Here is a 12,239-nt window from a genome sequence, read left to right on the forward strand (position 1 = left end):
ATGCTACATAGGGAAACTATATATTAAAAAAATAAAATATAATCTTATTGCAGCTAGCATATTAATTCTATAATTTCAAGAAATTTTCTTGTTAACCGTGGATTATATATTTAACTTTTTCCAAAATTATTGTTTCCATCTATAATCCGTACAATTTGGCACCATCACGTAATAGTAATTAGTAATCCACTACAAATAGAGAATATGCACCCAAAACAAATAATTAAACTCAAATTTCATGCAAAATGTCTCCCCTGCAGCTCTTCTACATCTTCATTGTCTTGGCGACGTTCGCACCGATCCAAGCCATTCAATACCAACTAATCAACAATGCCACCGGAACACCTGGTGGAACGAGATTCGAGTACGAAATCGGAATCCCCTGTAGCAAGCAGACCCTAGAGTTTGCCACAAATTTCATATGGCAAACCTTCAAGCAAAGTGATGAAGGTGATAGAAAGAATTATGAAGAGGTGACAATGGTGGTAGAAAGCTTTGTTGGGGCAGCAGCCTATGTTCTTTCCAACACCATTAATGTCAATTCAGATTATATAGCAAATTATCAAGGAGATGTGAAGAATGAAGTTATTGGACTTCTGTATCACGAGACCACTCATGTTTGGCAGTGGTTTAGCAACAATGAAGCACCCAGTGGCCTTATTGAGGGAATAGCTGATTATGTGAGGCTAAAAGCTGCATTGGCTCCCTTGAACTGGGTGAAGAGAGGCTCAGGGGCTCGACGGGATGAAGGCTATGCAGTCACCGCTTATTTTCTTGAGTATTGTAACTGGCTTAAAGAAGGATTTGTTGCTGAGCTTAATGCTTTGATGAAAGATTCTTATAGTGATGATTTTTTCATGCAGTTGCTTGGGAAGAGTGTTGATGAACTATGGAATGATTATAAGTCTCTATATGGGAATTAGTGATTTGAATTTAGTTAATTATCTAAGTTGTTAATTGTGATTCTCATCTTGTTTTATTATAATTTTTGAAAAATATGAAGGAGAAAATTTTCAAAATGAGAAATTTTTAATTGTTGGTTGATATACACCCTGCTCTGTTTCATGCAAAACTCACCCAAAACTTACCCAACATGCATATCAACTACTCCCAACTAGCACATACCATAAAACATGCATAAAGAGGTCCAAAACTAGCCTAAACCTCAAACAAACATAGTAAACAACACTTACACATGCTTGGCGACAAAAATCTCCAAAAACCTCACCTAAACCTAATCACGCATACTACCCATCAAACTTCCATAAAACCTTCAAAAATCATCAAAGAAGTTCAGGATCCACCCTTACCTCCTTAAGAACTTGAGGATGAGTGATCCTAACGTGGAGATATGGAGAAAACCTCTTCCAAAGCTCCAAACTTCCAAACTTGCTATTTTTTCTCAAAACCTTCAAAACACACCAAGACTCTTAAAACCCTTGAAAGATTTGGTGAAAAACATGAAAAACATGAAAGTCAACTTGAGAGAGGCTTAAACTCACCTCTGGCTGCAAGTGGAGGAGAAATATCCTCCTTCCACCGACCTTTGGCCCTTTTATAGGTGGCTGGCCAGACCACCTTCGGCAGCCGAACATGAATCCGAAACCATGCAATGTTCGGCAGCCGAAAGTGACCTTCGGCGGCCGAACCTTTGCATTTCTCCCTTGTTGCTTTTCTTTCAAACACTCATTTTCCTTTAAACTTAAAACCTTAAAACAAGTCACAATACATTAGAAAACATATGTATTACCCTTCTCGAGAGTTCCGACACCCGAGATTCCACCGGACTACAGGAATTCCGATGCCAGACTCGAGCCGGGTATTACATTCTCCCCCCCTTAAGAACATTCGTCCCCGAATGTTCCTCAAACAACTAAACACAAAACACATAGAAAAGGGGAAAACACTAACCTTAAAACAGATAGGGATATTGCTGAAGCATCAACTCCCGTGTCTCCCAGGTGCACTCTTCTAGGTTGTGGTGGTTCCACAGGACTTTCACCATTGGTATCTCCTTGTTTCTCAGCTTTCTAATCTGGGTGTCAATGATCCGCACTGGCTGTTCCACATAAGTGAGATCTCTAAGGATCTCGACATCAGGTTCACTGAGAACCTTACTCAGATCCGACACAAACTTCCTCAACATAGAAACATGAAATACCGGGTGAATTCGTTCCATTGATGCAGGTAAATCCAGCTTATACGACACATCCCCGATCCTCTGCAAGATCTCAAAGGGACCAATGTACCGTGGCGCTAGTTTACCCTTTCTTCCAAAGCGAACCACTCCCTTCATTGGAGACACTTTTAGCAATACCATATCCCCCTCCTGGAACTCTATCTGCTTCCTACGGAGGTCTGCATAGCTTTTCTGTCTGCTAACAGCTGTTCTGATCCTCTCTCTGATGATAGGCACTAACTTGCTGGTAATCTCAACTAACTCTGGCCCTGCAAGAGCCTTCTCTCCAACCTCTTCCCAGCACACAGGTGTTCGGCACTTCCTCCCATACAGAGCTTCATAAGGAGCCATCCCTATGCTAGCATGATGGCTGTTGTTGTAGGCAAACTCCACCAGAGGTAGATGCTGCCTCCAAGAACCGCCAAAGTCTAACACACACATTCTCAACATATCTTCAATAGTTTGGATGGTCCTTTCTGACTGACCGTCTGTCTGCGGATGGAAAGCAGTGCTAAAATCCAATCTTGTGCCCATAGCAGCTTGCAGACTCCGCCAAAACCTGGAGGTGAACTGCGGTCCTCTATCTGATACTATCGACACTGAAACTCCATGCAGCTTTACTATCTCGTCTATATACACTTGCGCTAACTTGTCCACAGAATAGTTACTCCTAACTGGAATGAAATGGGCAGATTTAGTCAATCTATCCACAATCACCCATATAGAGTCTAGTCTGTTGGACGTCACCTGTAACCCCACTACAAAATCCATAGCTATGTTCTCCCATTTCCATTCTGGAATCGGCAGTGGGTTAAGCATTCCAGCCGGCTTCTGGTGTTCTAGCTTTACCCTTTGACATGTCTCGTAGGCTGACACAAACTGTGCCACTTCCCTCTTCATCGCTGGCCACCAATACACCCTTCTCAGATCTTGATACATCTTGGTGGCACCAGGGTGAACGCTATACCTCGCATTATGAGCTTCCCTCATAATGTCTTCCTTCAAACTGCGGTCATCTGGTGCACATAACCTCTTCCCGTGACGAAGAATCCCCTCACTGTCAAATCTGAACTCTGCACTGTTGCCTGACTGAACAGTCCTGGCAATCTTCACTAACTCAGGGTCCTCGTGCTGTTTCAGAGCCACTTGCTCTAGAAACACAGGTGTAACTCTCATCTGTACAATCAAAGCACCTGTACCAGATAACTGCAACTGTAGCCCTTCATCCATGAGTCTGTAGAAGTCCTTCACCACCGGTCTTCTCTTTACTGTAATGTGGGATAAGCTGCCAAGTGACTTCCGGCTTAAGGCATCGGCTACCACATTAGCCTTACCCGGATGATACTGGATTTTGCAATCATAATCACTGAGCAGTTCTACCCACCGTCTCTGCCTCAAGTTTAGCTCTCTCTGACTCAGGATGTGCTGCAGGCTCTTATGATCCGTGTAGATCTCACACTTTACCCTATAGAGGTAATGCCTCCACATCTTAAGTGCAAAGATAACAGCTGCCATCTCCAGATCGTGTGTCGGGTAATTCAGCTCGTGCTTCTTCAGCTGTCTAGAAGCATAAGCTATCACTCTGTCATTCTGCATCAACACACAACCTAATCCCACTTGGGATGCATCACAGAACACTGTGAAATCTTCATTACTGATCGGCAGAGCTAACACTGGTGCTGAAGTCAACCGTCTATTCAACTATTCAAAACTCTCATCACATTCCTCTGACCATACGAACTTCTGATTCTTTCTGGTCAGCCTGGTCATAGGAGCAGCTATCTTCGAGAAGTCCTGAATGAACTTCCGATAGTAGCCTGCCAAACCCAGAAAACTCTTAATCTCTGTCACTGTAGTGGGTGTAGGCCAGTTGGCTACTGCCTCTACCTTTTTGGGATCTACTGCGATGCCTTCCTCTGATACTACATGTCCCAAAAAGGCAATGCTCCTCAGCCAGAACTCGCACTTGGAGAACTTGGCATACAAGCCATGCTCTCTCAAGGTCTGTAGCACTATCCGCAAATGCTGGGCATGCTCCTCTGCATTCCTGGAGTACACCAAGATATCATCTATAAAGACGATCACAAAACGATCCAGGTACTCCCGGAAAACCCTGTTCATGAGATCCATAAATGCTACAGGGGCGTTAGTCAACCCGAACGGCATTACTAGGAACTCATAATGCCCATATCTGGTCCTGAAAGCCGTATTGGATACATCTCCTTCCCTAATCTTCAACTGGTGGTATCCGGATCTCAGATCTATCTTAGAGAAACACCCTGCTCCTGCCAGCTGGTCAAATAGATCATCGATCCTGGGTAAAGGATACTTGTTCTTGGTAGTGACTTTGTTCAACTGTCTGTAGTCGACACAAAGTCTAAGAGATCCATCCTTCTTCCTGACAAACAGTACTGGAGCACCCCATTGTGAGGTACTTGGGCGGATGAAACCCTTATCTACCAATTCCTGTAACTGCTCTTTCAACTTTCTCAGCTCTGCTGGTGCCATCCTGTAGGGAGGAATAGAGATCAGTCTGGTACCAGGCATCAATTCGATCTCAAACTCTATTTCCCTATCAGGTGGTAGTCCTGGAAGCTCTTTCGGGAACACATCTGGGAACTCTCTAACCACCTGTACTGAGGACGGTTCCCTAACCCGACTGTCTAGCTCTCTCACATGAGCTAGGAACCCCTGACAACCCCTCCTCAACAACCTATGAGCCTGAAGGGCTGATATCAAACCCCTAGGTGTCCCCCTCCTGTCTCCTCTGAAGACACACTCTGACCCATCCTGGTCTCTGAAAAGGACTACCTTGTCCCTGCAGTTCAAGGTCGCATTATACGTAGATAACCAGTCCATCCCTAGAATGACATCAAAATCTGTCAACTCTAGAACCACAAGGTCAGCTGGAAGGTATCTACTCTCTATGCACACCGGACTAAACCGACAGACTGAATCTGCCAAAGATGGATCACATTTGGGTCCATTGACCCAAAGAGGACACTCTAACTCGGACACCATCAGACCCAACCTCTTTGCGGCTCTAGAAGAAATGAAAGAGTGAGAAGCACTGGGGTCCATCAAAGCATACACCTCTGAACACCCAATGATGAGATTACCTGACACCACTGTGTTCGAAGTGTCTGCCTCCTGTTGCGTCATGGTGAAAATCCGTGCTGGAGCTGACGGACCTGCACCTCGGGAACCCGTCCCTGATGAAGAGGCTGCCCCTCTTCCTCTACCTCTGCCACTGCTTGGTGGTCGGGCTAAAGCTGCTGACTGTACGACACTACCTGAGGTCATCTGCTGGGATGGTGTAACCAAAGTCGCCTGAGGACATTCCCGTGCATAATGTCCCTCCTGCCCACATCTATAGCAGGCTGTAGATCCCAACAAACAAGCTCCTCTGTGCGGTCTCCCACACCTATTGCAAACTGGAATATCTGCGCCAGAGCTGGAGCCGCTACTCATTCCCAGACTCGATTTAATCCTATTCCAGAACTTGCCTCTTTTTCCTCTGAGTTTATCCCATCTCTTCTTACTCACACTTGCCGTACTCTGTGAGGAGGAACCTGGTTTAGCACCAGAAGACTATGCCTTTGGTTGCTTGACTACTCCCTGTATTATGGCACTGGCCTCCATCTTCCTAGCAGCATCCACAATGGAGTGGAAACTCTCCTTCTCCGCATGAAGGATCAAGGAGAAATACTTGGGATGAAGCCTCGTGGCATATCTCTTTGCCTTCTTCTGATCAGTCTCATACGCTTGACCCACGTATGGTAACAATTCCAGGAACTTATCTGTATACTCATCAACGCTCATCTCCTCCGTCTGTCTCAACTGCTCAAACTCCACAACCTTTAGCTCCCTGGAACTGTCAGGAAAAGCCCACCCAGCAAATTCGTTGGCGAACTCTTCCCAGGTCATACTGTCTATTCTGGGGTCCACATAGTTCTTGAACCATTCTCTGGCTTTCTTGCATTTCAATGTGAACCCTGCCATCTCAATGGCTCTGCTGTCATCTGCTCCCAACTCACTTGTTATCATTCTGACTGCACTGAGATACTCAAAGGGATCATCTCCCGTGTTGAATTTAGGAGCGTCTAACTTTAAGTACTCAGTCATCTTCACTTTATTTCCCCTGAAGAACTAGGTTGTGCTTCGACAACAGGGGCTGCTAGTTCAGGTGGTGGTGGTGGAGGTACTGTTTCTCTGGATTCAGGTGATGTTGACCTTGGATGAAAAGGTGGGGGTGGATACATGTGATATGGTGGATAAAAGGAAGGATAGGGCATATATGGCATGTAGGGTGGATATGGGGCGAAGCTGGAGTAATTCGACGTGCCTCCCATCGGATACCCTAGGCCCTGTGGAAAGGGTGGATAGCCAAACCCCGAGGCCTGTGCGCCTCCCTGGGACTCCCCCATGCCTTATTCTGACCTTCCTATACCCATACTTTCATCTCTACTCTGATCCTCCTCCATAGCCACTCTCTCTTCTTCTGATCTTCCCCCCTGCCTATTCCTCTTCTGCTCTCGTCAGAAGACCTTCGAGGGTCTCGTGACGTTCCTTCCCTGCTTGACCTGTGAGATCTTGCCCTTGGCAAGGCAGGTGGATGAGCAGCTGTACCCTCACTTACAGGTGGGATTCCAGTCAATCTCGCGGATCGACGAGTTCCTCGCATCTTAACTCTCTGGAAAACAGCACATAACATAACACATCACCAACACATGTAAAAGAATGCACATGCATGACTCATGGCATTGCACATCATCATATAGATAGGACCAACATCCTATCCTAGTGGACATGTTTTCCTATTTTGCTTGACCAACTAAACCTCTATGAGCCCAACTCTATCTCTATAGGTCCGACCATGTGAACCTAGGGCTCTAATACCAATCTGTAACAGCCCGGAAACTGAACTGCTACCGGCACTAGGATCCAGATCGACTTAAGGTCGCCGGGACCCGTAGTAAGCCTGCTATACTGTCTGTGTACCTGTGAAATCCCATACATGATCATACATTTTCTGTCAAACCATTAAAACTTTTCTTTCCTCCAGGGTTTAACCTGTGCATGCACTGTTTCTGTTCTCTCTTATCCTTCTCTAAGCGGATAAACTCATAATGTTAAGCCTGGTTTTCTCATATACATCAATAATAAAAGAAACATAAATACATAAACTGACCATGTATATACAACTGGGGATTACTCTAACTAATCAAGCACAAGTCTATACATCTTATTACACAACTACAATCTCTTTACATATACATGTCCACACTAGCTATTACATAACTTTTCTTCTTCCATACCCTGCTGGACTCCCTCTGGACTCTGAACCTGCAAACCTGGGGGATAGGGGAGAAGGATGAGCTATACAAGCCCAATGAGCAGAACTATAAACCATAATTTGAAAAACATGATTTCATGGAATGCACAACAGCACATCATCTCAGGGATAGACATGACCACCAAAAATCCCAATATAAGGATGCCTGGCCTAGGCCAGGTCTTACAACCTCAGTCTGCCTGGCCCGGCCAGGTCTTATAATCTCTGCCTGCCTGGCCCAGCCAGGTCTTACTATCTCTGCTGCCTGATCTAGTCAGGTCTTACCTACAGATGGCTGCCTGGCCCGGCCAGGTCTTATAACAGAGCTTGGGCTATTGGAGTCGCCTTGGTCTATCCACAGCCTCATAATCATCGTATTATGCAATGCGTCATATTCGTGAAACTAATGCAATCATCCTACTAGACTCATTATGATGCATGAAACATGCTCAAAACAATTTAGTTCTAAAAAGAGAAGTTCCATTCACCTCTGGCTGACTCTGGACTACCTCTGCAGGTTCTGAAGCAATGCTCACTGCTGCTCTCTAGGGTTCCTCTGGTCCGTACCTACACAGGTGGACTCAAATGAGGGACCAAACTAACTCAAGAACATCTCTAAGAAACTCCCCAAAAACCCTCTAAAAGATCCTAAAACAATCACATAAAACATGCAAAAGAAAGCTGGACAGGGCACTTTCGGCGGCAGGTTCGGCGGCCGAAACCCCTCTCCAGAGACGAAACTCATGCATGTTCGGCGGCACCTTCGGCGGCCGAAGGTCTCGTCCAGAGACGAAACTCACACACTTTCGGCGGCCGAACTCCCTCTTTCGGAGGCCAAAAGTCCCTTTCTAAACCGAAAGCCTAGCTTTCGGGGGCAAGCTTTGGCAGCCGAAACTGCCTCCACAAGGGGTTCGGCGGCCGAACCTAGTTTTGCCCGTTGGGCAGAACCCTGCTCTGTTTCATGCAAAACTCACCCAAAACTTACCCAACATGCATATCAACTACTCCCAACTAGCACATACCATAAAACATGCATAAAGAGGTCCAAAACTAGCCTAAACCTCAAACAAACATAGTAAACAACACTTACACATGCTTGGCGACAAAAATCTCCAAAAACCTCACCTAAACCTAATCATGCATACTACCCATCAAACTTCCATAAAACCTTTAAAAATCATCAAAGAAGTTCAGGATCCACCCTTACCTCCTTAAGAACTTGAGGATGAGTGATCCTAACGTGGAGATATGGAGAAAACCTCTTCCAAAGCTCCAAACTTCCAAACTTGCTATTTTTGCTCAAAACCTTCAAAACACACCAAGACTCTTAAAACCCTTGAAAGATTTGGTGAAAAACATGAAAAACATGAAAGTCAACTTGGGAGAGGCTTGAACTCACCTCTGGCTGCAAGTGGAGGAGAAATATCCTCCTTCCACCGACCTTTGGCCCTTTTATAGGTGGCTGGCCAGACCACCTTCGGCAGCCGAACGTGAATCCGAAACCATGCAATGTTCGGCGGCCGAAAGTGACCTTCGACGGCCGAACCTTTGCATTTCTCCCTTGTTGCTTTTCTTTCAAACACTCATTTTCCTTTAAACTTAAAACCTTAAAACAAGTCACAATACATTAGAAAACATATGTATTACCCTTCTCGAGAGTTCCGACACCCGAGATTCCACCGGACTACAGGAATTCCAATGCCGGACTCGAGCCGGGTATTACAGTAGCCTTCTCTATCTCATGAGCATACGTGCTAATATTCTTAGTAGCCTTTATTAATATATTCACCTTCACATTTAGCTCTTGCAACTCACTTTGGGGAGTGTCTGTGGTCTATTTGACATTGTCCCTAATATCATCAACTGCGTCTACAAATGAAGTTGTAACATCCTCTGAGCCCACACCAGTGAATATTGTCCGCTTTGGGTTCACGCCCAGTGTCCTTCCCCTCACGGTTTTGTTTCTGGGTCAAGGGATTTACTACCCTGTCTTCCCAAAACGCGTCCACTGGGGTGTCCAGGGCTTGACCTTATAAGGCCCCCACCCTTTCAACATCTTTCCGATGTGGGATACTTTAAATCCACCTACAAGGGGTATTACATTCTTCCCCCCATAAGGCTTGAGCGTTCTCGCTCAGCACACCGTACTCATGAGGTCCAGGCTCTGATACCAATTGTAACATCCTCTGGGCCCACACCAGTGAATATTGTCCGCTATGGGTTCACGCCCAGCGTCCTTCCCCTCACGGTTTTGTTTCTGGGTCAAGGGATTTACTACCCTGTCTTCCCAAAACGCGTCCAATGGGGTGTCTAGGGCTTGACCTTATAAGGCCCCCACCCTTTCAACCTCTTTCCGATGTGGGATACTTTAAATCCACCTACAAGGGGTATTACAGAAGTGTGAGCACTACTAATAAATTTAAGATTCTCTATCACATCTTTCATTTGAGAGGCCACTACTTCCAATTCTATCATTTTTTTTTCAAGGTCACCCAACTGAATATCATATGCATGGAAGGGATTTTGTGGGGCCTTAAACTCTATTGGCTCACCTTTACCTCTAGAAAGTTTGGCTACTAGAGCTAATGCACGTTGATTTTTCTCTTTTAGCACCACAGTGTTGTCCCTTTCTAGGAGAGCAAGGAGGACAAAATCAATTTCAAGTGTCATTCCCTCCAAAATGGCACAATTATTAAGCAAAGCAACAAGCTTTGCAGCCATCTTCTAAAGGGAATCAATATTTATGTTAGACTTCATCATGCTTCCATAATTTTCACAAATCATTCTTAATTTGCATTCCAATTGTCACGGACTCGAACTTGAGTCTCGTTAGAGACCGTGTAGCACTTGCCCTTGAACTTTTCCAAGACAAGTCAGTTAATGTATTTGTATATTAATATGCACAATGAAATGAGTTGGTTAGCATCAAATAACTAACTATGATATTTCAGATAGGGTAACACAATTTGATGAGGACAAAATGAGTCCTAATATGTAGGACGAGTATACCAGCCCAAACGCAATCCATAGACAGCAAAAAGCGTTTTGGCCATAACTTTTGCTATGGGTATTAAAATCGTTATTCCCAATTTATAAAGTTTGTTTAGAAATTTACATTTGTTACTTGCCTTTGGTCATATAATGGCCAGTTACGAGGCCAAAAACGCTATTTAAGATCTCAAAATGGCCTCTGCAGCTTTTCTATAAGTATTTTAGGGTTTTTTCGGATATTTTGTCTATTTAAAGGTTGACATCATATTTCGTGGAACAACTTTTCTATTGAATGTTACACACTTTTTTCTAAATCTATATAGGGTTTACTTTTAAACGTGTTTACGCTGCGTCACAATTAGACAGTTCTAATAACTTAAGCATAGCAAAAACAACAATCAGAGGTACAAAAATTTTAATAAATGGGCTACTTCTTTCATTGATCAAGCAAAACAATACAATTATAGCAATAATCTCCGTATTAATTGCAAACAGAAGGAACGCCTACAAGGAGTGGGACACGACACAAGACTCGGCAAGCCTATAGTAGCTAGTTGGATTCAGTCTTTATTGTTGGCTAACTAGTCACTTCCCATAAAGAGTTTTAGAAATAAAATGGAGTGTGACATAAGGAGAAATCAAAATATCTAAAATAAAACACACTCTAAAATTAATTAATAAAAAGAAATTACAATTAGTTTAATGGTCTATAAGTTATTACAACATAGTCACTTCCCGTAAAGAGTTTTAGAAATAAAATGGAGTGTGGCAGGAGAAGAAATCAAAATATCCAAAATGAAACACACTCTAAAATTAATTAATAAAAAGATATTACAATTAGTTTAATGGTCTATAACTTATTACAACTTAGTATTACAAATTTCCCGTATAATATCTAAAAAATTCTGAAAAATTTCTAGACTCCTAACATTTTACAATTATAATTGCATAAAAATTTTTTAAGCGCAATAACCGCGCCAAGTACTTTTTTTACCCAAGGGTTTACTACTTCGGGTCTTTTAACTGACATGCATCAATCCGAAATCTTAGTGCCCCCTCTCCAATCCCAGTGGTTAATGATGCACGTAAGTATGATGATATTGGGCTATGCAGCTCTTTTGTGTGGATCATTATTTTCAGTAGCATTTCTAGTTCGCACGTTGCTTTAAAGAAAGGAAAAAGTGTTGTTCCTTATCCAGCAGATGATGATAATCATGCATGGCATTGTCGTATAACTGTCGACTAACAAGATCGGATCCCATGCAGCGAATAAGTTGATCTTAAATGTATTCTGAAATTTACAAATTATTTAAAATTTATATAGATTAAAATAAATTATGGATTATTCTGAATTCAATGAATTAAGAGTTGAATTTGAAAGTAAAGTTAAATTTATCACTCTAAACTTACACCCCATTCATTAGGATTATAATTATTAACATATTATATAGCAAAGATAAATAAATATTTGTAAAGTTTATTATACTGTACTCATTGAAATTAAAAGAAGAATAAACAACAATATAAGGGATGTGAAAATGAATATGCTCTCTAATCGTTTAGATTAAAAAAAAAAAAAGGAAAATTGTAACGTATTTCAAATTTTCATTCACTTTAAACATATAAAAATTGCTTTCATTCTTTTTATATTAATAAAAATTTATGCATCCAAATGTACAATATATAATAATTAATTCTCACAAGTCAGGCCTTAAAATAGGAATACAAATCCGC

The 12,239-nt window shown here is 42.9% G+C and overlaps 1 protein-coding gene across 1 annotated transcript; it reads left to right on the plus strand.

Moving 5' to 3' along the window:
• The first annotated feature begins 245 nt into the window (after window positions 1–245).
• Window positions 246–1,018, plus strand: LOC110618989. The gene has a single exon (XM_021762254.2). The coding sequence runs from the start codon at window positions 246–248 to the stop codon at window positions 921–923; it is 678 nt and encodes a 225-aa protein (XP_021617946.1). The 3' UTR covers window positions 924–1,018.
• The last annotated feature ends 11,221 nt before the right edge of the window (window positions 1,019–12,239 follow it).

The sequence above is a fragment of the Manihot esculenta genome, chromosome 7 (genome assembly GCF_001659605.2).
Source record: "Manihot esculenta cultivar AM560-2 chromosome 7, M.esculenta_v8, whole genome shotgun sequence".
Taxonomy (NCBI): domain Eukaryota; kingdom Viridiplantae; phylum Streptophyta; class Magnoliopsida; order Malpighiales; family Euphorbiaceae; genus Manihot; species Manihot esculenta.